Source organism: Trachemys scripta, chromosome 2 (assembly GCF_013100865.1).
Source record: "Trachemys scripta elegans isolate TJP31775 chromosome 2, CAS_Tse_1.0, whole genome shotgun sequence".
Classification (NCBI taxonomy): domain Eukaryota; kingdom Metazoa; phylum Chordata; order Testudines; family Emydidae; genus Trachemys; species Trachemys scripta.
The window spans coordinates 196,804,635-196,828,547 of record NC_048299.1 but is presented as its reverse complement, the minus strand read 5'-3'; the positions used below and the strand labels follow the sequence as shown (position 1 = coordinate 196,828,547).

The following is a 23,913-nucleotide window of genomic DNA, read 5'->3' as shown; positions in this document are numbered from 1 at the left end:
CTGGACATCCCATCTGATCTCTTCAGGAGTATGGCAATAAAGTGGCTATAGTGAATTTGGTAGGTAGCTTAGGGAATGCTACAGTAAAATGGTGGCTCCAGAAATAACTGGAAAAATAGTTGTCCGTTTTAAAAAGAAAAGCTACACAAAACACAACACTGGTCCATGAGTTTTCAGTTTAACCAAACACTCCACTCCTCATTTTCCTTCCTGTCCCAGGACCCTCTGCAAAGTGATTCTCTGGAGCATGGGCTGACTGTTCCTTATCCTCAAATCAGTCAACGTTAGCTTCTGAGTCCTGGATTAGCCAAAATAGCTTATTAAGGTTCATGGGCATGTTGTGGGTGGCCCATATGATCTTTCTAAGGCTCAGAAGTGTAGGCTGGCCACCAGGGAGCCTAATGATGGAAGACTTGGATGTAGACCCATAGCTTTTGGATCAGTGAGCTTCCTGAAGTTCAGTGTCAGGCTTCTCTGTGCACATCTCAGTAAGTTGGTTACAGGGTCACTACCCAGCATGTTCATGACCCATGAGTCTTTATTCCTGCACAACAGAGGTCTAGGGTTCCCCATTCTTGACAGGGCTGGAGCTATGCCATAGTGGCAGCAAGTGCCTTACCCACAGGACTATCGTCCCCTCCCACACCATGTCTTCCTTCCTCATTCTCTGCACAAAATTCCATCATGTGCAACTATTTGCTAGGCAAACTCACTTATATGTCTGTCCTTTATAGAGCTGCATAGGTAACAGTAGCCCCAGTGTACGGACAGCTTAGCCAGGCACAGATCTGGCGTAACCTTTTATGTGCAGTGTGGCTGAGAGGATAAGATTTGATTCTGCTATTTGAGGGAGTTGGATTGTATTCCTGGCTTTGCCAGAGGTGACCTTGTGCCAGGCTTCTGACCTACCAATTTTCAGGCCAACCTGACTTCCTTGGTAGATTTTAGAGAGGATACAAAATATGATTTTAATCAGTAATTTAGCTGCAACCTTACTTAATTGGAAAAATGGGGGGAGGGGAAACCCTCCAGAAATTTTCTCAAATAGTACCATAATGACCCTTGTATGGTAGCTGTGGGGATTGAACACCTTGAGTTCATACTACAAATCTCTTGAACTTCACTTAATGCATTTTGCTGATGGGTTACATAACCATTTGCTAGATAACAGTAGGACCCTGGAGATCAAGGTTCCTGAATTAAATTCTAGTCTCTATAAAGAAAGTGTGGTATGTTGGTTTCATAGATGGTTGTAGATAAGATAGCCAAGTACATAGATTTGACACATTCATTCTGAAAGGGAGTGTGTTTAGGTGGATGAGACTTTGGATCTGCCATACAAGAGAACTGAATTCTGTTGTAGCTCTGCTAGAAGTGATTTTGTGCAATCTTTTAGTCTCTCCAACTGTAAAATGGGTGCAGTGATAATTGCTTTACCTCAGAGATATGAGGCCTTGGTCAATAAGTCTGGGAACTGCATAGAAATATTAACAGCAGTCAGTGAAAGAGGCACGCTAGAGGGTAGAGCTGGTTCAGCAGCTGAACTTAGTTCCATTTTAACACCATCTAGTAACAGCTTTGTGTCTATGCTAGACTTCCTATTCTGCATCCCAAGGACAGAGCTGTACTTGTCAGAGTGTCCAGTGTGATGTAGCTATAAGTTTGAGTTCAGCTGTGAACTGAGCCTGCACCTCTCTGAAGAGGGTCTGTCTGCTGTGATTCAGCTCTATTCCTACTCTTAATCCAATTCAGCTCTACTCTAATGTCTCGTCTTTACTCTAGTGTCTTCCACAGTGACAACACTGCCACTTGCATGGCTTTGTGATGCGCATGAGTGTATATAAAATACATTTTCTCTTTTTGCAGACACACGATGAACACACTCATACAAGATACAGCTAGCTGAACAGCTATAAAATGCCCAAATTTGGGTCTACAAAAGCAGCTCAGATTGAAAATTCTGACAGTGATAGCACCATGGTGGAGAAACCAACTGGAAGAAAGGTAAAAAGGAAATGTAATTAAATAAATTACACTGAAAGATGATTAATTTTGTAGGACTATATAACATGTATCAACCATAAGAAACCCTATCATAGGTCAAGGTATGCCATTACAACCCTAGGAAATATATGTGAATCTGTATTTTGGTATCCTGGTCTTTAAAAATCTAGCTAAAATAGATTACAGGTTTTTGATTGTTAATATGCTCATCAGTATATGTGCAGCAGACATTAGGAATTTTTTAAAACCTTTTAATCTCTTGCAGTTTAATATTAAAAGAAACTGGACATGCTGAATTTATTTTTATTGTGCCATTGTGCTATTCGTGTCTTATGTCATCTGATGTCTTTACGCTTTGATGTTGCTATTTTAGATTACTGCATTTAATTCTGTATTTTTGTCTAGAATATATATGTACCGGTATGTATAGTTTTAGTAGCTTTTTCTGAATTCCTCCAGAAAAAGCACAGATCAATGTTGTAAACACAAATACATTCCTTGCATAGGACAGGCAGTTGTTGAGTGTTTGACATTTGACTTCCAGCCTTAATACAGAAAAAAGATGTGTAATTACCTTAGAAATGCTGCAGTTCCTGGAGTGAGAGTCCACTTTAAAAATTGTGTGATTTAGTTTTTGAGTGAAGCAAAAAAAGTAAGATAAAGTTGACCCTAAGCAGTATACTGTTTTGTTATTATATGATTATGCAAACTGAAATTTTACTCAGTAATATCGCTGTCTCACCCGTTTTCAAAACTTCTGAGACCCAGTTATGACCAACTCTGTGTAAGTGTGCTACAGAGAGCTCTTTGGGGTAGCTGTACATGTAATGAGCATTCATAATTTGGCAGTAGGGCTCAGAGACATTGAGGGGGAGGTAGTGCTGTCTACAGCACTATCAAATCCCAGAAGGTGGTATGCCAGGGTGCCATACGTTGTCCTCTTCTGTACAATAGTTACATTGGGGAGAGGGTGTGCTAAGTGATGCTACCCAGTATTATTCTTCCCCTCTTCTGCCAATGGATATATTGTGTAAAGATTCCAGGTAGAATAGCTCAGTTTGTTGTGTTGAAAGGGTGATGGGCTTGAAGGTGTTAAAGTACTGATAGAATCCTTGTTTTACCGTTGGAACATTAAACAGTAATTGTGGCTCAGGTTTTACGTAAAGCAAATACTCCTACTGTAACAATCACCATCAATACCTCTTAAACCATTTATTAAACACTTAAAAAGAAAGAATTTGAAACTTAAATTGTTAAAATTAATTTGTACTTAATTTCCCTTATTTTCTTTAGCTGTACAGTCTTTTAAAAGGAAAATCCATTGCTTGACAGTCTCTCCGTTGGTATTAAATAACCTTGAGAAAAAGTTAGTTACAGGTATTGCCTCTTGAGTTGTTGGAGTCAATCCTGCTTCTTTTTAAGATGAAGCTAAGCTAATTAATATGAAGGGGGTGAGAGAAAACAACAACAACAAACAAGGAGAAGATTTAGGTTCTATTTCTGTTGATTGCAGTTTAACTTCTGGAAAATCACAGGCACAGAACACAATATATATTACTTTGTTTGCCACTACTGGAATCTGGCAAACTGAATTGGGTTTTAAGACATTTATTTCAGCTTGCCTTTTTGGTCACAGAAAAGTAATGCAAAGTTATACTTTTCCTGGCTAAGATGGAAGGAAGATGAGGAAGAGGTTAGAGAAATAAAGTAGGGGAAAGAAATTGACGTGCAAGGGAAGAAATAATGGTAAGAACCTTATGTTCACATCCAAATTCTTAGGATTTGGCCAACCTGATGGAGTAGATGATGTCATTTGGGGAGGATATTGTTCAACATCAGGAAAGTGATTCAAAGGTAAATCCTGGGGTCCCATCAGGTGGTGAGGATGGGAAAAGTCAACACAATGAAGCTCACTGGTGCACAGTAACATCATTTTCTGCTCCTCACTCCTAAATAAGTTGTCAAGGGCTTCCAAGAAAAACTGTCCAAAAGAGATGGCAGCCAAGTCTCATCAGAATTAACCAATCAAAACAATTATCCAGTGGTTTCATATATGATGCTTCCTGTCATCTTAACCACTTTTGTCTATTGCTGAAACATTTTTGTGATATCCCAGGAACTTTGAAAACCCATAATACATAGATTTTAATTCTTACACATCCTGTCTGTGCCAGCATTTTCAATTTCAATTTATTTATTTTTAATAACAATTTTATATAACACCTGTATAGGCTGAAACAACTTTTTATCATCTTTTATCTCTTTAAACAGTTTGACATTATCCCAGGGCACAAGCCTCAAAGCAAGACAATGCACCTCTTTTGCACTGTCTAGCACATCATTGCTCTGTCAGAGGTATAATTTTACATATAGGTAATACATTTGTTCATAGATTTGAGTATATTGTTTCACTGCATTAATCACTCAGAGCAATTGTAATTTCTTACCTGGGGTTAAAAGGAACAAATTGATCACACTCTTAGTGACTGCATAAAACCACTTCATTGTCACATGAGCTCTGAAGAACCTTGTCACTATTTGGTTATTCCATCACCAAAATCTTTGTTGTGTAAATTAAGTTTGCTGAAGTTTATCAGTGACCAATACAAACACAAAAAATATGGGAAATTCCTAGTGAACTTCATCCTTCCTCACTGCCCCATATTCATTTCAGATTACCTTTTCCAATGGTACTACCCATCAACATACCTACCTTCTCTAGCATGTGCACAACTTCATACTCCAGCTATGGATTGGAAAAATAAGTATGTGGTTATATTGATGTTAAACATAAAAATATTGAATACTGTGTTGATTAAGAAGAATGCAGGTTGAAATGGTATTTGCAGTTGTGTGTGGAAGTAGGGAATATATTGAATGATGCTGTTTTGTGACAGAGGAAGATGTAGAACTATATTTTGGATTTTCCAGGATTATGCAATTTAAACAATGGTGTAAAACATTCAAAAAACTGAAGTCCTGGATAAATTAATATAGTAGTTAATATTTTAATGTTTCACTAGATAGTTTTATAAAGCAGGTTTTTAGCATTCTGCAAAACCTTAGTTTAATTACGTTTTTTGGCTAGCTTTATATAACTAAATCTAGCAAGCAAGATTTTAAATAAATTATCATTTAGACAATCACAAACCCAAACAGTGACTTCTTTGTACATATACAAGGTTATTAACTGACGTTTGCATTTGAGGGGGAGGTGCAGTCTATTCTCCTGTACAAAAAAATGCACAAACTATTACTAGTGCTAAATTCTTCTGATTCAACCTAGTACCTGTACCAGCACTATAAAATCTTTAGAAGAGTGGATAATCTAAAATGAGTTTGAGCAACAAAAAATCATGAAGCCAAGTGCCTACATTTAAAAAAAATAGTTTCAGACCTCTGAAGTAAAAACCAAGCAGTACAAATGAATTATAACAATGTTGCAGAAGGAAATTCTCCCAAGTGTGGCTAAAAGGGCTGATTAGTAGGCAAAGACAGCAAAATAAATCTCTTATGGATACTTAAATGTTTAAAGCTTTATAATTTTAAAACTTTGGCTCCTTTTAGTATTTGAATTTGATGTGCAAAGGCATTGACACTTATGATTAGACTCTACTGTAGGAAAGTTGCTGCAGTAGATTCAGAATGAGGAGATGTCAAGGCAAGAAGCTCATTTCACTAAAATATTTTGGTATTGCAACTCCTTGTCCACACACAATTTTTCATAGTGGTACACAGACAATCACGCCACTGTTCTGTGAAATCAAAAGCAGTTTTGATTTGTGTGATATTGAAGTTCAAGTGGCTCTGTGTATTTCCACTTGTGGGTAATGAGCTGCCTAGTAGTAATGTCAGAACTCATATGAGTCCTTCCTATCCCTTCCCTCAGTGTCCTCCAACATTCTGAGGATGAGACTATGTAAATGGGTGGTGTGTCCTCTACTATCTCAGTTCCTTCCAATCAGTGAGCCAGATGGAAGTGAACCACTCCAGTCTATTTGAATCCAGGGGTTTTCTCCACTGATTGCATTTGGAAGGTTTTATAGTTTATAATTTTTATTCTTAGTGTTTAGTATAAGGTAGTGTTAAGTATTGGTAGTTTAGTGTTGTTATAGAGTCAGTTCCTGTCACTCACTGAGGTATCCCTGGGCTGTTTCCTACCTTGCCTTCTATTACCCTGACAGTGACTGCAGTTTCTCTCTCTGCAGCCCCTAGGTGCTTAGCTACTGGACTTTATATAACCTTATAACCTTCACCTCACAGTTCATAAATGGGCATCTCCTTCTTATGTGCCCCTGTTGACCACAGTCAAAACACACCCCTCCCTTGCCTGTTCTCCGCACAGGTTGGACTCTTTTTGACTTTATTGTTTTCTTGCCTCCAAAGTATATCCTGAAACCAAAATTACCTTAAATTATTAGAAAATTGTCATCAGTTTAAATGGGAGAAAAAAAATCAAATGTTTCAAAATAAGTAATAGACTTACTCTTAACATATGGTTTTGTATCAATTTCATATTATTAGATAGGTATGGTGCCATCCTGGCTTAGTTTTAGATATATTATTGAAAACAAAAGGAAAACATTATATTCATGTATATTATTTTAACATTTGCAATAAAAGAGCTTTGCTTTTTTTTTAAAGCCATATCTAGGACTACACCCATATCTATCTAGATAGGCTAAAACCTTTGTTACTCATTAGATAAATAAGGTAATAAACTGTTCACCCCTTAAGAGTTCATGCATCTTTCAGTTTCTCTGTCTCTCTTGTTGACATTGAACCTCTCAGCCTCTGCAGCCAGCATGCCCACTTCTGTGTTAATGACATTTTGAGTTGTTAAGAGGCCTATTGATTAAACTTTTCGGCTACTTTAATGGGTTTAGGTGTGAACAATACTTATGATTTAGTGATATATGAATGTTAGATCTTCTCTACATGGTATGTTCCCATTTTATTCAATAATCTTTCCTTTTTCTTTTTTTCTATTTGCACTAACTTTGAAAAAGGCCTTGTCTTACCTCATGTTAGTTAATCTGTGGTAACTACTACTAAGGAAAATCCTAGTGACAAGGTAGTTTGTAGCTTTCACATGTGTTACCAGGACGAGGGAAAAGACTTTGGGAAACCTAGACTAGCTAACAAGGTAAGATCACACCTGTTTTCCTATTGAAGGTGCACCCAAAAAGTGCCCATCCAAGGATTTGGGCCCCAGGAGCATATAGGCAGAAAGTGCCAATAATGGAGCACAGGCAGCAGCGGATTACTGCATGGGCCAGTGGGGGCCCCGGACAATTTGGAGGCCCGGAGGAGTGGCGGGAACTCAGGCCATACCCCCTGCTCCTCCTCTTCCCTCTGAGACCCTGCCTCCAGCCCAGCCTGAAGTCTGTGGAAGAGTGGTGAGCAATGTATATTCCCACTGCCCCCAGGCAGAGCTGGCTGAGCTGCTCGCCTGAGCCAGTACAGGTGCTGGGGTCTAGGGGTAAGGGGAGGAGCAGGGGGCAGGGCCCCAATATATCTTAATCTGCCTCCTGAGCACAGGTCAAAAATGCACACAAATATATACAGCATAAACAGATTAATGAATTTTGTTGCAGTTTGATTTCTAGATCTACTACTGTAGTAATCCAATCTCAAGATGAGAGAGGCATGGATGACCATTGTATGGTCTGCATCTGAAATAAGTGGTCTTACCCTTTTGGTGTGTGAGGATGGGGGGGAAAGTGGCATGACCATTACTGCTACCTGCTCATCTAGTAGCAGGAAGTCTAACTAGACCCTTAGGTTACAAACCCATTCTCTGTTAGTGTAATCAGAAAGGCCCGATTCTTATGTTGTCTGTTTATATCTAGTATAATTTCTTAGTGGAGAATATCTGCTCAGTCACAGTCCTTCCCTCATGGAGAGCTAGTCATTGCCATCAATGCTACTCTTTTTTATAGTTTTCCCAAACAGCAGTAGAGTGAAATTCTAGTTGTTGTCAGTTTCACTGCAACCTACAGGGTTCTGAATAGCAGCTGTGAAACTGACCAGTCTTGTGAATTTAATTACTGCTACTATTAATTGAGAATGCTATGAACAGAAATACAAGAGAGTGGTGAGAAAATACCAATTCTAGAGCTAGTCAAGACTTTGAAATTGTGGAACTCAGTGATAATGCTGTCTCCATGGCATATAATCATTGCCACATCTGTATTCCTGGTAGGCTGAGGAACTCAGTTGGCTTCCATAATAAATTAGGGTCAGTAGAACTGGCTTTGGTTTTACAGTTTAGTGTAAGTGTAGTATACAAGAATGAAAAGTTATGTCATTCTGCATACATTTGTAATAGTGCAAACTTAGCTAAGGTTATAGAAACAGTATTATTGTGAGAATTAGTAAGTAATCGTATAAAGATTGCTCCCCTATGAGAGTGTATTAAGGAGCTGAGTTATGCTTTATTATATCTTTCACCTTTCTTTATTTTTTCAGGACATAGGGATTTTTTATCTCTAATGCACTAGGCACATTTATAGAGCTGTAAAAATAATAAACTAATTTAAAAATTGCATTAACATGGATTTTTTTGTTTGGAATATATATTGTTGCATGCATTTTACACACTGCCATCCTGGGAACTGCAGCAGTGAAAGCAGCAGCCCAGTGGGCTGCCTCTCCCAGAAGCCAGCACCCACGACAGCAGCTCTTCCGGCATGGCTGTGCTGCCCCCCACCCCACCCGCTGGGCCGGGCACCAGGCTCACCAGCAGATGTTCCTGATCATGCTAGTGCAGTAGGCAGGGCTGGGGATGGTACAACCACCCCGAAGGAGCTGCCATCTTGGGGCTCTCAGTCCTGGGAATGGCTGCCCACCGGGCTGTTGCTTTTTCTGCTGCAGTTCCCGGTAGAGCTCTTCAGCTCCGTGGATACTGATTTATATCCGCAGATATAAATTTTGTATCTGCACAGGGCGCTAATAATTTTAGTGTTCGCTAGTTACGTGGTATTTTTTGTGGTTCCCGGGACTGTGGCACTTTGAGCTCTTTAGATGGTATTGTCAGCATTTCAACTTCAGTGTCATTGTTTTCCATTTGTTGGCATTGTGGACTGTGACAAAAAGTCTTTTTTTCAAGTGCTGTGCTTCTTGTAAAATCAAAATTCCAGTCTCTAATCTACATATGTGTGAAATATCTGCCCTGCAGGTGCACTGTTTATGCCATCTTCGTGCCTACTTCTAACTTCTCAACTTGTTTACCTCTGCCTACGAGTATTTCATCAATGTTACCCAGATAGAGTTTGTGCCAACTGTTTCTCATTCAGATACCTAACTTTCAGATGTTGAGACATATACTGTATATAGGGTCATATACTGTCCACACTTAATGAGGAGACATAGACCTAAGTGTCATGGGTATATTGCTATCATTATATCCTTATCATTATATCCTTAGTGTCTTCTTATCTCCCCCACATATGTTTAACTAGATGTTAAACCTATAGGAGGGATGGCTGGATTGAGTTGTATGGGACACAAGCAAGAGCTCTTGGTGAGAGAGAACAATTGCCTACCTCCACCCTCTGTGTCATATCTAAATGGTAGGAATGGACTCCTCTTAACACAATCCATGTCTACCCTTGCTAGATTTCTAAGATTATCAGCACTTCACAATCAGCAATGTTGAAGGCTGCTGATATAGCTAACAGTTACAGCACGGACATTTAAGATCTGTCCCAGACCTTAGGAGAGCTTGTGATTGGTCTTAGATTTCTTTTGTGGTGGCTTAGGAAAAACTACCTGTATCCTTTTGAGTTGACGTTTCCAATCTCAATGGACTCAAATAGGAAAGGTAGATTTTTCAGTGGGGTATCATAACTTTTCCTTCAAGAAGTCTCCCTAATTAGACTCAGGATCAGGTGTATCCCTTGTAATTTAAATCTAGTCCTGTGCAGATTGTGTTTTTTCTTTTGAATCTGAGGTTTTAAACTTTGATGGCTAGAAAGAATTATCTTCATTTTGGCTGTAGTTTCAACCAGTTTGGTCAGATGGTCTCTTTGAATCCCACTTTCATTCCTAGTTTGATTCCGAATAAACCGAAGGTGGTCTTGAGAATTTTACCTTCTTTTCTTTCAAGTGTTTTCTTCTAGTTTCATCTATGCAGGAGATAAACCTTGTACAGATCTCCTCTCCTCCAAAAGTGCCAGAAGAATGCTTTGTTATTCATTGGATGTCTACTGTACTTTGATGTATTACTGTGACAGAATTAGTCAGTCATCTGGTAGTTTGACCTAATCATCCTTTGAGAGTGTCTCAGGATGGGGACTAAAATACCTAAATTTCTGTGGCCTACTCAGATGCTATATTTCTAAAGACTATAATGCAAAGAGGACTCCATGTCTTCTCTGTGCTTAAGTACATTGTGCTATGAACAGCACAAAAAAAGGGGAGGGGGGGGCTTTGGCAGAGAAAATCTGTCAAGTAGGCTTTGTTGACTTTGTCCTTTTTTCCAAAGACTGTCCTTTACACGCTTTTGACTATTGGCCATTACAGCAGATGTTAAATTGTATTGCCCCTACTACCCTGCCGTCTTTTTTTTTTTTATTATTATTTTTCTCTTCCTTGTATAAAGGTATGTCCAAAATGATCCCAAAAGTTTCAAATTTGTGTATCTGAAGAGTGCAGAAAGTATAATTTTACTTGTAAATGTTGCGTTTGCATATAATACCAATCTAAGAAAATTTTTCTAGATTTGCCCAAACCTTTCTCAATGTTACTTGTGAGATTTTAATAAAATCTTTCCAAATAAATAGATTTCACTATTTTTCCTCTCTTGCTTTCCCCCCGTCCCCTCTCTGAGGTGGGAAGATAGTTTTGAATATATTTTATATTTCATTACTGTATTCAGTTCTGGGTTACATTTGTTCAATATCAGATAGACTATATCTTCTTAATATGATTCTTATGATATGGGAAGGCAAGAAGTGAGTTGGGACCAAAGGGTGCCATTATTTTAGCATTCCTTTGGTACTGTTCCTGTACTGATCAGTCAAGGAGCCCATCATTCCTGGATTCAGATATTTAAGAAACAGAAACAACATTTAGAGGTAAAATTCTACTTTTTATTCCCTCCCACCCTCACCTTTTTTTCTAAATGTGCTTCTAGCAAGAACATACATTTTTTTTTCTATTTTTCAGTAATGGCACTTTGCTTTAACAGTTAAATATGTAAGTCATTATTTTTAATGAGTATGCACTGTTTTAGTAAGTACACTATTCTCTATACAAACATTGCTTAGTATACTTTTTGTTTCTATCAGAGCAAGGACAAGATTGCATCGTACAGCAAAACTCCAAAAGTGGATAGGAATGATGTGGGGAAGGAGATGAAAGAAAAGTCTTCCATGAAACGTAAACTTCCTTTTACTATTAGTCCATCCAGAAATGAAGATCGAAATTCAGATACAGGTAGAACACTTTATTTCCTTAGCTAATCATTTGTTGCTGAAATACATCCTGATTATAATTATTTTATGTTATGATAGTGAGTTAAATGCAAAGGATACTAACTAGTATAGATGTGCTTGCTTGTTTCTGATTCAGATCTCAGTCCCATCTGATAGGCTTTCATCCCATCAGGCACTTGCCAAGAACTTGTATGCTGGCACAATTCTTCTCAGATACTTTTTCCAACAATTCCACAAACTCCTCCTTCTGCTTCTATTTTAGTCATAAATCTGCCTCCTTCATTGTCATCTCTAAATGCCCATTTGCTCAAAGAAACATATTGATGAATATGAAAAGACAGAGGTTTAAGTGCCACAATTGAAATACAGTGCGTATTGTATGATGCGTCTAACGAGTTGGGTATTCACCCACGAAAGCTTATGCTCCAATACTTCTGTTAGTCTATAAGGTGCCACAGGACTCTTTGTCGCTTTTTACAAATCCAGACTAACACGGCTACCCCTCTGATAATTGAAATACAGCTCCTCTGTCTTCTATAGGCTCACATTCTGTCCTCCTATGTGGAAAGGACTAGGACGGTTAAGCTCATGGAACAAACTGGTCTCAAACCAACCCTGGAAAGAAACTTTTCCTACAGTATAATCTTCTGTGATCTATATAGGGTGCAACTGTGTGACACATTCAAGCATATCCAACTAGAATAAATTTCTTTGAGATTCCATGGTCTTTCTTAACATAGCTGTATTAGAATCAAGAGGGGGAATATTAGGAACCCCCGCCCCCACCTGCACCAACCCACAGTATTTTAACTTCACTGAACATGACACTAGTCCAATGAGAATTCTGATAGTAGCAAGAAAACATCATGCTCTCAGAGGTCGTTGCAAGGCAGTCTCCAAATATAGCATTTCCTCAGTAGGATTATTATTACATTTTCTTCTTAAGTGCCTGTAATTATATATTCTTCTACCCATAATAAGTTTAACTATCTCTGTAAACTTCCTCCGTTAACAAGTTTAGAACGCAGTGCAAGATAAGAGTATATCCACCACTAGTCATTTATTGTTTATCCAGGGCTCAGTCAGGCAGTTGATTTGCCCCCTGAAATGTAGGCCCACTATGAAACATAATTTTTTTTGCCCCGCTAGAGAGACTATCACATGTTATACCAATTTGAATGGCTAGTAGAGCTATTTATGTTGCATTCAAGATGAGATATTGGCATTAGACCTCAACTTTTAGTAGTACTTTGGAATTGTTGCATATTATGCTAATTAATAATGCTCCCTCTCGTTTCTGAAAAAGTTGTGTTCCTAGTATTAGATTTTAAATGCGCTATTAGCATCTGCTATCTCAGGTAGCGTTTTTAGTGCTAGACACTAGTAATAGTTTAATGTCCGATTTTAGAAGCATTTATTATTAATATTTAGCATTTTTATATAGTATTTTGCATGTTCAGAACTACTTACAGATATGAACTAATCATCGTCTTGTGAAGTATTACTATTAACTGTTTAACATGTATATTGTAGTAGCACGTACAATAACAATCATCACAACCAACTTGGGTTCCATTATGCTAGGTACCATACAGACTTACAATAAATGACACTCCCAGCCTGAAAGAGTTTACAGTCTAAAAGACAAGACATAACAGATGGAGGAGACAAACAAGCGGGTAGGGCAATGTGATATAATAATAGGATGTTCACAATTAGCCATTCTGTAGCAGTGATCACCACTCACCACCTGGCTAGCTGCTGTCAGTCGGGTTGCAGATCTCTGTATGCATTATGGCACCAGTAGGTAGGTTACTGTTGTTATTCACATTTTATAGATGAGAAAGTTGAAACATAGAGGTGAAGTGACTTGCCTGAAATCACCCAGAGTCATTGATATTTCTAGGACTCGAACCCACATCTCCTAACTCCAAACTCCCATGACTAATCCATTAGACTAACTGTGCTGCCTCTGCCATTATCTGTGCTTGCTCACTGTATTTAGGAGAGATTGCCAACAGTTCTGGTTGACTTTACTTAAAGGGGGTTGGAGGTGGGAGGAAAAATAGCAAGAGAGAATAAGTTTGGAGAGAAGTGGGAATCATTCTTCTCTCGACCTACCCACATCTACACTTTTAAATGTAGACCAGGCCTAAAAAAGGGTTCTGCAACTGATGAACTGCTTTTTAAATAAATACCCCTTAAAATGCCGCTTCAAAGGCTAAACTATATTCTGCACCATAAAATTTAAAATTCTGCAACAAAAAAATGAAAAATTCTGCACACGATATTTTCAAATTCTGCAAAATTCTGTGTATTTTATTTGTCAAAATAACACAATTAATTACACCAGTGTCAATTATTTTTGGTCATTTATTTCAAAATACCTGTCAGCAAGTATGTCTGTAACAATGCAGACAACAAAAATGATACAGGAAATGTTTTTTGACAAATAGATTCCTTACTAGGCATATTAATACAGAACTCTGAGTAATAATTCATTTAAACTAGAATACAGAACCGTATTTCCCGCATCCCTCAGAAGCAGTGCAAAGGCTTGGGGGAGTCAGGGGTAACACAGGAGCTGAGGGAGAGGGAAGTAATTGCTGGGAAGGAGCCTGGGTGTGAACTTGGAGGGTTGTTGGGTATGGGTGGGAAAAGTATGGAACAGGTTTTTTGGGTGGGCAGCGAGGGATTGTTAGGGAGCTTCCCCCATGGAGACCCTGGCTGACCCCTAGCCTTTTCCATTCAGGCAGGCACATTTGCCCCTGTCCCCATGTGTCCCTGCATCTCCATGTGTCCTTGCACTCCCTGTCCATGTGTGTCCCTCCATCCCCACTCAGACATCCACTCCCCCCATCCGGCCCTGCACCTCTACTCCAATTTTTCCTCTCTTCTGGTAGTCTGAGGATGAACAGTAAGACAAAATTGTTTTTGGTATGAACGCTTCTGTTTGATTCTTCTGCCTGATTAACAGGCAAAAAGATAGTTTAGTTGTCTAAGTAGTAGAAACTCTATTGAAGGTAGGAAAATCTTCCTTTCCCCACCTACCTTGAGTAATGAGGTATAGGTTTTTGTTTAGAAGTTCTTTACATGGTTGATTGCGGTTCTTTCTTCTTGTCTTTTTGTGAATAATTAGTCTCTGGGCAAAACTTAAATATGTTTGGTTCTCTTAACCTCTTATCACAAGTCTTATTTTCCAAACCTTTTATTATTTTTTTGTAACAATAACTTCCTTGTTTTCCCCTTCTTGTTTCTTCTCCAGTTTCCCTCTTTTGAAAACTGTGATACCCAAAATAATAATACTTTCAGTTGAGGCTTAACCAGTATCAATTATAGCTTGTTTTCTGGGTGCAGATCTTATTAATAGAACCTAAGGCCCTTTTCCCGCAAACATTTATGTACATGCTTCAATTTACATCCTCGAGTAGTTCCTTTGAAGTCACTGGGACTACTTGCATGCTTTAAATACTTATACAAATGCTTAATTTTGAGGATTGGGGCATTTAGCTTTCTTAAAAATGCTATTAACTCTTAATTTGTTTTTTGGTGTTTTTTGTTTTTGTTTTATAAATGTCAAATAAGTGTCTATCTCAAGCCTTCTAGTTTAACATCCACTAGAACCCACACACATTTCTCTGTGGTATACTTCCTAATCATTATTTCCTTCATCCTTATTTCCCACCATTTTATATTTATTCATTTGACTTCTCCTTCCTACATTAAATCATATGTTTTTCTTTAAAATCATTTTATGACTTCAGAGAATTTATCAGGATTATACTGGTTTAAACCTAACCTCCAGATTAGTTTGAGTCTATCAGTTTTGTATTGTCCTTTTAATTTGGTCATCTTCCTTGACTTTGTCCTCTGACATCATTAATAGTTATCACTTCTACGTGATTTGTAAACATTAATTTCCTCTCAGTACTAACCCACACCTTTGCCTTCACACAGACCTATTAACTAATCTTGTTTCTGGTTTGTTTGTTTGTTTTTTAACCAGATGTGTACTCATATTTCTCATTTTACCCTTTGGAAATTTTTGCATGGGACCATGTGATATGTCTTACTAAAGCTCTAATATGTTAATTATACTGCATTTCCTTTATCCACTAACCTTGTTACCCTACCAAAGAAAGCATTTGGGTTAGTTTGGCATGATTTGTTTTTGAAAAGCCCATGTTGCATATTATTTTCCTAAAGTGCTTAGAAGTTGATGTTTTGTTCTAGGAATTCACCTTTTTTCTAACCTTAAAAATAAGTACAATACTGTTTGCCTTGGGACATAATCTGTCTTCCATAAATTCTCCAAAATAATTGCCAGTGGTTCTGACGTTTCTACTTCTAGTTCCTTTAGTGCTTCAGTGTGAATTTCATGAGGCCTGATCATTTGAACCCCTACAGTCAGAAGTGCGGAAAAGCGTCTAAGAACATTGCCCTTAGATAACTTAACCATTTTTAATTGTTTTTAAAGATGTTAAGAAAGCTACAGCAAAAGAGGAAAATGTTAAAGGGATTCTGTCCAACCAAATTTGGCCCAAAAATTTGATGTTGTTTTTTAAACCTTTTACAAAACAGTCTCTAGCAGAAGAAAGATGTTTAAAAAAAATGGAAATTCCCTTACGTATAGTTTCTAACCCTATCATTGTAGTATTGTACTAGTACAGAGAATCTGAAAGTGAAATTGACCAGGAATTCACTATAAATAGAAGGAAAACTGACTTTTCTGGTTGTATTGTCCAGGCGGAGAAATGTAAAAAGTAAACAAAAAAATAGTGAAAGAGAAGTTAGATTTTTAAGACTTAACTTTTAACAGTCTAGGATATTCTGAGTGAATGGGCTAGGAATTTTTTAAAAATTTCATATTTAAACGTACACTGTCACTTTTAATAAGAAAATTATTTCAGTTAAAATAATACCTTTATAAAACAAAACAAATTAAATACACAAATTGTGAAGACAATAGGGTTCTGAGACCCAGAAAAGCAAGAATATTTTAACTCAAGGTTTCCATAACGCACTTTACTAAGCCTTGCCTGCCTATTGTAGTATATTGTACAGTGTGCTCTATGAAGAGATCTTGGAGCAGTGAGTGATTTTTTTACATATCGTATATGTTGCTATAATTGGTTGCATGATTCAAGGGTCCTGATCATTAATCGGGAATTTTCTGTGGATTTATGTGATTATCAATTAAAAGCTGTGGAAAAACTAGTCCTATAGTCTTTGACTAAATATCTAGAGATCTTTTTAAATGGTATATCAGAGTTTCTCTTTTGTATGCCATACTTCCCTCCACCCCTTGTCTCCTGTGTCTTCTCATTCTGTAGATTCAGATCCAGGACATACACATGAAAACTGGGGGGAGAGATTAATACCTTCTTACAGGACATATTCAGGTAAATGTATTATCAGGTGTACCTGCTGTAGTCCAGTGACTTTTTGTTAACATTGTTAATTTCAGTGTTGATCGACTATTTAGAGTTTATTTTAAAACACTTTGTGAATTCTAACAGAAAGATGGATAAAGAAATGTTTCCTGAATGACAAAGGAATGACTGGAAATAATGGAAATAACCTAAATGAACATAATTTAATTTATACGTTACCTTTCATCACCAAGTATCCATAAGTGCAACTGTTTAACACCATTCTTCAGTGCTAAGCAGTTAGGGCAGGAATGTATTACCATCATTTGCTGAATACACTGTTCAAAATATAAAGTGATAATAAACATAGGTAAAATAGAAGGTGACAGAAAATGTACAGTATACTGCACTGCAAACATGCAAGACAGATCTTTAAAGTGTGTCTAACTATATCAGTATTGGTTTTGGCACATTATTTTGCCACATTGAACATTGTTAAAACAACATTGAGGTGTAATTCTGACATAAGAGTTAAATATATAAAACTTTTTTTGTAGAAAAGAACCATGGGCACTAAGTAGTATGAATTTATAAACACAAATCATGCCAGACAAACTAAAGCACTTTTTTTTATAGAATTACTAAATTAGCGGATGAAGAGTACACAGTAAATATTCCATGGAGCGGATCACACTTCTCCATAGTTGAAACCAGAATAAAAAACTATAAATTCACATGTGCACAGTTCTATAATTTTTCATGCTTAAAACAGTTTCGATTAACATTGTTTTTGAAATTTAAAACAAAAGTATGTATCTATTGTTTGCTTCTCTTTTCTTCAGAGAGCATTAAGTCTGGAGAAACTGTGGGAACATCAAGCTTTGCAGGGAGGCAGCAGCAGAAGGGGGAGCTTAGAGTGGTGAGCAAAGAGGAGTCTGAGTCAGGCAGAGAGGAGGAGTTTGTTACAGCAGATCTATGACAGAAAAGAAGGGAGGTGGGAAGGGAGAGGATAGGAGCAGAAAGGAGATTTCTTAGGGCTAAGGGAGGAAGTGGATGCAAACAGAAAAGAGATTGCAGGGGGCAAAGAAGGGCAGCAGAGAAGGGACTATTGCAGAGGACTAGAGGAGTATGGAATATGGTGGAGTCCTTAATGGAACTTAGGCTTCTAAATACTTAAGTCACTTGAAAATTTTGCACTTAGTGTATCAATATATGCCAACAACTCCTTTACCCAGCTTGACTTTTTATTTGCTTACATGAAGAGTTTGCTCTTTTAGTGCATTTGCAATTTACTTCCTCTATATGTTACTACAGTCTGTACTAATAATGTCTCCTCCAGCATTAAGATTATTGCTTCCACAGACTGCAGAATTCTTAAAAGCTTTCATGAAAAAAGAGGATGAGGGGAGGATGGAAGAATTACATTGTACTAGTACAAAGGCTTTTCAAAATTTAAGATGTCCGCAGCCATAGTCTGCAAACTTCTTATATCCGTTAGAAAAAAAATCCTTGTTTTTAAAATAACGCATTTTATGATCAGGGTAGGTTGATTTAAATCATTATTAAAATTGGTGATTTATTTAAATCAGCAAGTAGGAAACGTAGATTTAAATAATAACTTTTAATCTTGTTTTGCATTTGTACTTTTTAGTTACTTTCCTAAGGAAAGTTGATTCTCATTGGCAGGTAACCATTAAAACACATTGATATGCAATTAAATATAGCCTTTACGCTAAATTTAGTACTACTTTTTCTTCGGGTGATTGCTCACGTCCATTCCAATAGGTGTGTGTGTGCACACGCTGCATGCACAATCATTGGAAGTTTTTACCCTAGCAGTACCCATCGGGTTGGCTGCAGAGCCCCCTGGAGTGGCGCCTTTATGGAGGTGTATATAGGTCCCTGCCGACCCGCCTCCTGCTCAGTTCCTTCTTACCACCAGTGACAGTCGTTGGAACAACTGATCTCTTGCTTTATATAGTTATCCTTCACTATCTTAGTTAGTCAGTTAGTTAGTTCGTTAGTACTTTTAAGTTGCCGCCGCCCCAGGGGTTCAAGCTGTGCGATAGGTGTGGTAAGCCTATGCCCAGAGAGGATCTGCACGCCGCTTGTGTAAAGTGTCTGGGAGAGGATCATTTGCAAGACAAGTGCACCATCTGCAGAGGCTTCAAGCCCAGAACTAAGAGGGAGAGAGACTCTTGATGGAGTCTGCTTTCCAGCCCCAACCGGCTCAAGAGTGGGCACCAGCAGCCTTGGTATTCAGCGCACCAGCCTCAGTGCAGGACACCTCAGCACCGAGGAAGGACTCGCATAAGGAGCAGCAGCACCTTTCCCCTGTGCGGAAGGCCTGCTCATCAGTGCAGCACCGATCATAATCCCCGGTGCCGCATAAGAAGACGGCGGAACGGGGCCACTCCCCCGCCAAGAAGAGCAGGCAGGACTCCAGTGTGGTGCTTCTCACGGGTGGGACACCAGAAGGCTGGTCTATCAGTCCTGGCACCGTCGACTCCGGCCTCGAGGGGAGGACCGTCGAATCCAATGTTGGTGGACTCTCCAGTCTGGGAAGTGTTGGAGGAGTACCTGGACCTCCTCTCCACACCAGACACTTTTGAGGCTGTGCAGGATTTAATTGCTATGACGGCACAGTCCTCGGTCTCCTATTCCTGTGCACTGCCTTAGGTGCAGGCGGTGCAAGCCCCGGCTGCTGCACCAATTCCGACACAGTCTGCGGGACCAGTGGGGGTATCTCTTATCCGGTACTAGGGCAAGTCCACCATGATGCAGCACTGTTTCCCATTGCCACGGGACTGCTCCCCGGCACCATTGGAATCCGGCCCTCCCTCCCGGGCTCGGACTGTTCATTGGAGTCAGAGGCGGAGTCATACGTGTCCCAACGCAGCCGGTACCAGTCAAGATCCTGGCAACGGTCTCGGCACTGTAGGGTGGAGGAACACTCGGTACCGATGTTGTAGTGGCCTCCCCAGTGGCAGGGAACGGTACAATGACTTTTTGGACACCTTGGGGCTACCACCAGGGCCAAGGGCATGGTTCGAGGGCAGCATCGGCGGTCTCTGTTGCCTGTGCCCCTCCTTCTGCAACGTCCGTTGCCCCAATCAGTCCAGGGCTCCCAAGGACCCACCACGGGGTTCAGACTCTGGGTCTCCCACATTAAGTGCAAGGTCAGAGACACCCGACAGGAATTCGCTGCAGTCCTGGAAGAGGGCAGGGGTGGTGGCTAGAATCTTCCTCCAGGCTGCTCTGGACTCCACTGACTCAGCAGTGTGAACCATGGCTACGGGCATCACAATAAGGCGTAGGTCATGGCTACAGGTCTCGGGGCTCCCGGCGGAGATCCAGAATACCATACAGGACCTCCCATTTGACTGAGGGGCTGTTTGCTGACAAGACAGACTCGAGACTGCAGTCTCAAGGACTCGTGAGCAACCCTCAAGTCTCTGGGAATTCACACACCAGCACCCCAGAGAAAGCCCTTCAAGCTCCAGCCCCCCTCACGATTTTATCCAGTTCCCCCCAGGCAGGACTGTAATCGAAGGAGGGGAAGAAACAACAGGAGGTATCCCCCGCAGTCTTCCTCCGGCCATAGTCAGGGCTCCTCCAAGCAGCCCCCGCAGCTCTAAATCTAACATTTGAAGGTGCACCCAGGTATGGAGCACCAGCCCAAATCCCGGATCCTTGCCCTTCCTTTGTGAATTGTCTGTCCCACTTCTGCTGTGCCTGGGCCCAGATTACTTCAGATCACTGGGTCCTGAGCACGATAGGGGTGGGATATTCTATCCAGTTCTGTGCCCTCCCACCCACCTTCCCGTTCCTCTTCAGGGACTCCTCTCATGAGCAACTCCTGCTACAGGAGGTGCAATTGCTCCCTTGCGCTGGGGGTAGTAGAGGAGGTTCCATAGGAGTTCAGGGGCAGGGGGTTCTACTCCTGATATTTCCCCATCCCAAAGGCCAAGGGTGGGCTCAGGCCTATCCTGGATCTGCAAAACCTCAGCTTTCTTATGAATGTTTTGAAGTTTCGTATGGTTTCTCTGGCCACTATCATTCCTTCTTTGGATCCGGGGGACTGGTTTGCCACCCTCGACTTGAAGGACGCATACTTTCATATATCAATTATTCCAGAACACAGGAGATTCCTGAGATTCGTAATCAGTGGCCTGAACTGACAGTTCACCATACTACCATTCGGACTTTCAACGTCCCCGCATGTGTTCACAAAGTGCCTGGCAATCATGGCAGCCTGCCTGCAAACACCGGGTACATGTCTTCCTGTACCTGGATGACTGGTTCATCAAGGGCAATTCCCGAGTGCAAGTGCTAGAGCATGTAGCCCTGGCACTACAGCAGGTTGGGGCTCATTCTGAATGTGCCCAAGTCTACACTGGTCCCAACCCAGAAAATAGAGTTCATCGGGGCTCTCCTGGACTCCACTCAGGCCAGAGCCTCCCTACCCAAGTCCCGGTTCCAAAGCATCAAGGGCAACATCGACAGCCTCCACTGGTTCCCAACTACCACGGCCAGAAACTGCATGAAGCTTCGGGGGCATATGGCAGCCTGCAAGTATATAGTGCAGCATGCCAGGTTGCGCCTTCGCCCCCTCCAGGCTTGGTTGGCGAGGGTATACAGACCCAGATGGGACTCTCTGGACCCTGGTTACCCAAGATTCTCGAGTCCCTCAGCTGGTGGCTACAACCTTAAATGATCTGTGTGGGAGTACCCTTCGCCAAACCTCAGCCCTCATTGTCGCTGGTCATGGACACATTGGAGACAGGCAGGAGAGTGCACCTGGGCAGTATCAGAACTCAAGGCGTGTGGTCACAACTAGAACTATCACTGCATATCAATGTCAGGGAGCTTAGAGCAATTCACCTGGCTTGCCAGACGTTCCAGGCCCATTTTCAGGGGAATTGTGTCTCAGTACTGATGGACAACACCACAGCGATGTTCTATATAAACAAACAGGGTGGTGCTTATTCCTCTCCCCTGTGCCTGGAAGCTCTCCGACTGTAGGACTTCTGTGTCGCACACTGCATCCATATGTGCCGGGAGCAGAGAACAAACTAGCGGACCACTTCAGTCGCTCGTTCAACACTCACGAGTGGGCACTCAGAGCAGACATTGCCCTTTTGATCTTCCAGAGGCGGGGCTATCCCGATGTGGACCAGTTTGTGACACGGAGCAACAGAAAGTATCAGCTATTCTGTTCCTTTCAGAACCACAGCCACGGCTCCATAGTAGACATCTTTCACCTACCATGGACAAGTCACCTGCTGTGTGTTCCTGCCCTTCCCCCTCATACACAAGGTCCTCATCAAGATCCGGCAGGACAGGGCCTCAGTGATCCTCATAGCACCAGCGTGGCTCCGACAGCACTGGTTCACCATGCTGCTGAACCTATTTGTGGACAGGCCAGTAGTGATGCTCCCGGACCTCATCACACAGGATCACAGCCAACTACAACACGCCAACCTGGAGTCCCTCCACCTCAGGGCCTGGAAACTCCATGGCTGAACCAGCTTGAACTGCAGTGCTCCGACTCTGTTAGGGAAATTCTACTGGGGAGCAGGAAGCCCTCCAGTTACACAACGTACCTGGCGAAGTGGAAGTGTTTCTCCATTTGGTGACTACAGAAAGGTACCTCCTCGCAGCAAGTCTCTATTCCCCTTGTGCTAGACTACCTCTTGTACCTGAAGCAACAGGGGTTGACGATCTCATCTATTAAGGCACCTGGTGGCCATCTCCACCTTCTACCAGGGTATGCTGGGCAGGTCAGTCTTTAGCAATCACATGGTGGGCTGGTTTCTTAAGGGCTTGGATAGGCTTTACCCCCAGGTGAGGCAGCCCATTCCTCAGTGGGATCTTAACCGAGTCCTTTCCGGACTCATGGGTCCCCTTTCGAGCCCCTAGCGACCTGCCCCTTATCTTACCTTTCCCAGAAGGTGGCTTTTCTGGTGGCCATAACCTCATCCAGAAGGGTCTCCGAGTTCAGAGCGCAGACTTCCGAGCCCCCCTACACAGTCCTTTACAAATACAAGGTACAGCTATGCCCTCATCCAACGTTCCTAACCAAGGTAGTATCACAATTTCACATTAACAAGGACCTATTTCTACTGGTATACTTTCCTAAACCTCATGCCAGCAACAAAGAGCGAGCACTCCATTCCCTGGATGTCAGGCATGCCCTAGCCTTCTACATTGAATGCACAAAGCCGTTTCGTAAGTCACCACAGCTTTTTATTGCAATCGCTGAGAGGATGAAAGGGCTTCCCAATCTCGTCATGGATCAGGTCCTGCATCAGAACATGCTATGACCTGGCTAAGATCCCAGCCCCGGCATTGACAGCGCACTCCACAAGAGCACAGGCCTTTTCCGCTGCGTTCCTCACACAAGTTCCCATTCAGGACATATGCAAGGCAGCAGTGTGGTCTTCCATCCACACCTTCACGTCACACTAAGCAGTCAGCAACTCGGTGACCTCCGACCTCTTCTCCGTTGAAACTGCTTAGGAGTCACCTATTGGAATGGACATGAGCAATCACTCAAAGAAGAAAAGACTGTTACCTACCTTTCATAACTTGTTCTTCGAGATGTGTTACTCATGTCCATTCCAAATCCTACTCGCCTCCCCTCTGTTGGAGTATTTCGGCAAGAAGAAACTGAGCAGGCGGCGGGTTGGCAAGAACCTATATACACCGCCATAAAGGTGCCACTCCAGGGGGCTCCACAGCCAACTCGACGGGTACTGCTAGGATAAAAAACTTCTGACGATCGTGCATGCGGCACACGTGCACACCTACTGGAATGGACATGAGCAACACCTCTCGAAGAACAACAATTACGAAAGGTAGGTAACCCTCTTTTGCTATACCAGCGGATACACTATATCTATAAATAGACCAGGTTAGTGAAGTAAACTTTTGTTGGTGTCTCTCTCTCTGACCAACAGAAGTTGGTCCAATAAAAGATATTACCTCACCCATCTTGTCTCTCTATCCTTTTTCTCAACCCTCAATGAGCTAATCATTGAACAGAACAAGTTGAATAAATTGAAATGGAGAAAATATTCTCTCTGCACTTGCAG

General features: G+C 41.0%; 1 protein-coding gene and 1 long non-coding RNA gene across 3 annotated transcripts in view; one reads left to right on the top strand and one right to left on the bottom strand.

The window, feature by feature from the left end:
* ANKRD12 (ankyrin repeat domain 12) overlaps positions 1-23,913 on the top strand; it is a 118,021-nt gene that overhangs the window by 41,023 nt on the left and 53,085 nt on the right. Inside the window, exons 2-4 of one of the 2 annotated variants that reach the window (XM_034762615.1) lie at positions 1,867-2,004; positions 11,298-11,445; positions 16,778-16,846. In XM_034762615.1, the coding sequence (XP_034618506.1) occupies positions 1,918-2,004; positions 11,298-11,445; positions 16,778-16,846 (304 nt within the window). In that variant the 5' untranslated portion in view covers positions 1,867-1,917. The remainder of the gene's footprint in view (positions 1-1,866; positions 2,005-11,297; positions 11,446-16,777; positions 16,847-23,913) is intronic. The other variant, XM_034762616.1, reaches the window with a different exon arrangement.
* Positions 23,147-23,913, bottom strand: part of LOC117873353 — a 62,432-nt gene continuing 61,665 nt past the window's right edge. Inside the window, exon 3 of the long non-coding RNA XR_004644697.1 lies at positions 23,147-23,345. This is a non-coding gene — a long non-coding RNA (uncharacterized LOC117873353). The remainder of the gene's footprint in view (positions 23,346-23,913) is intronic.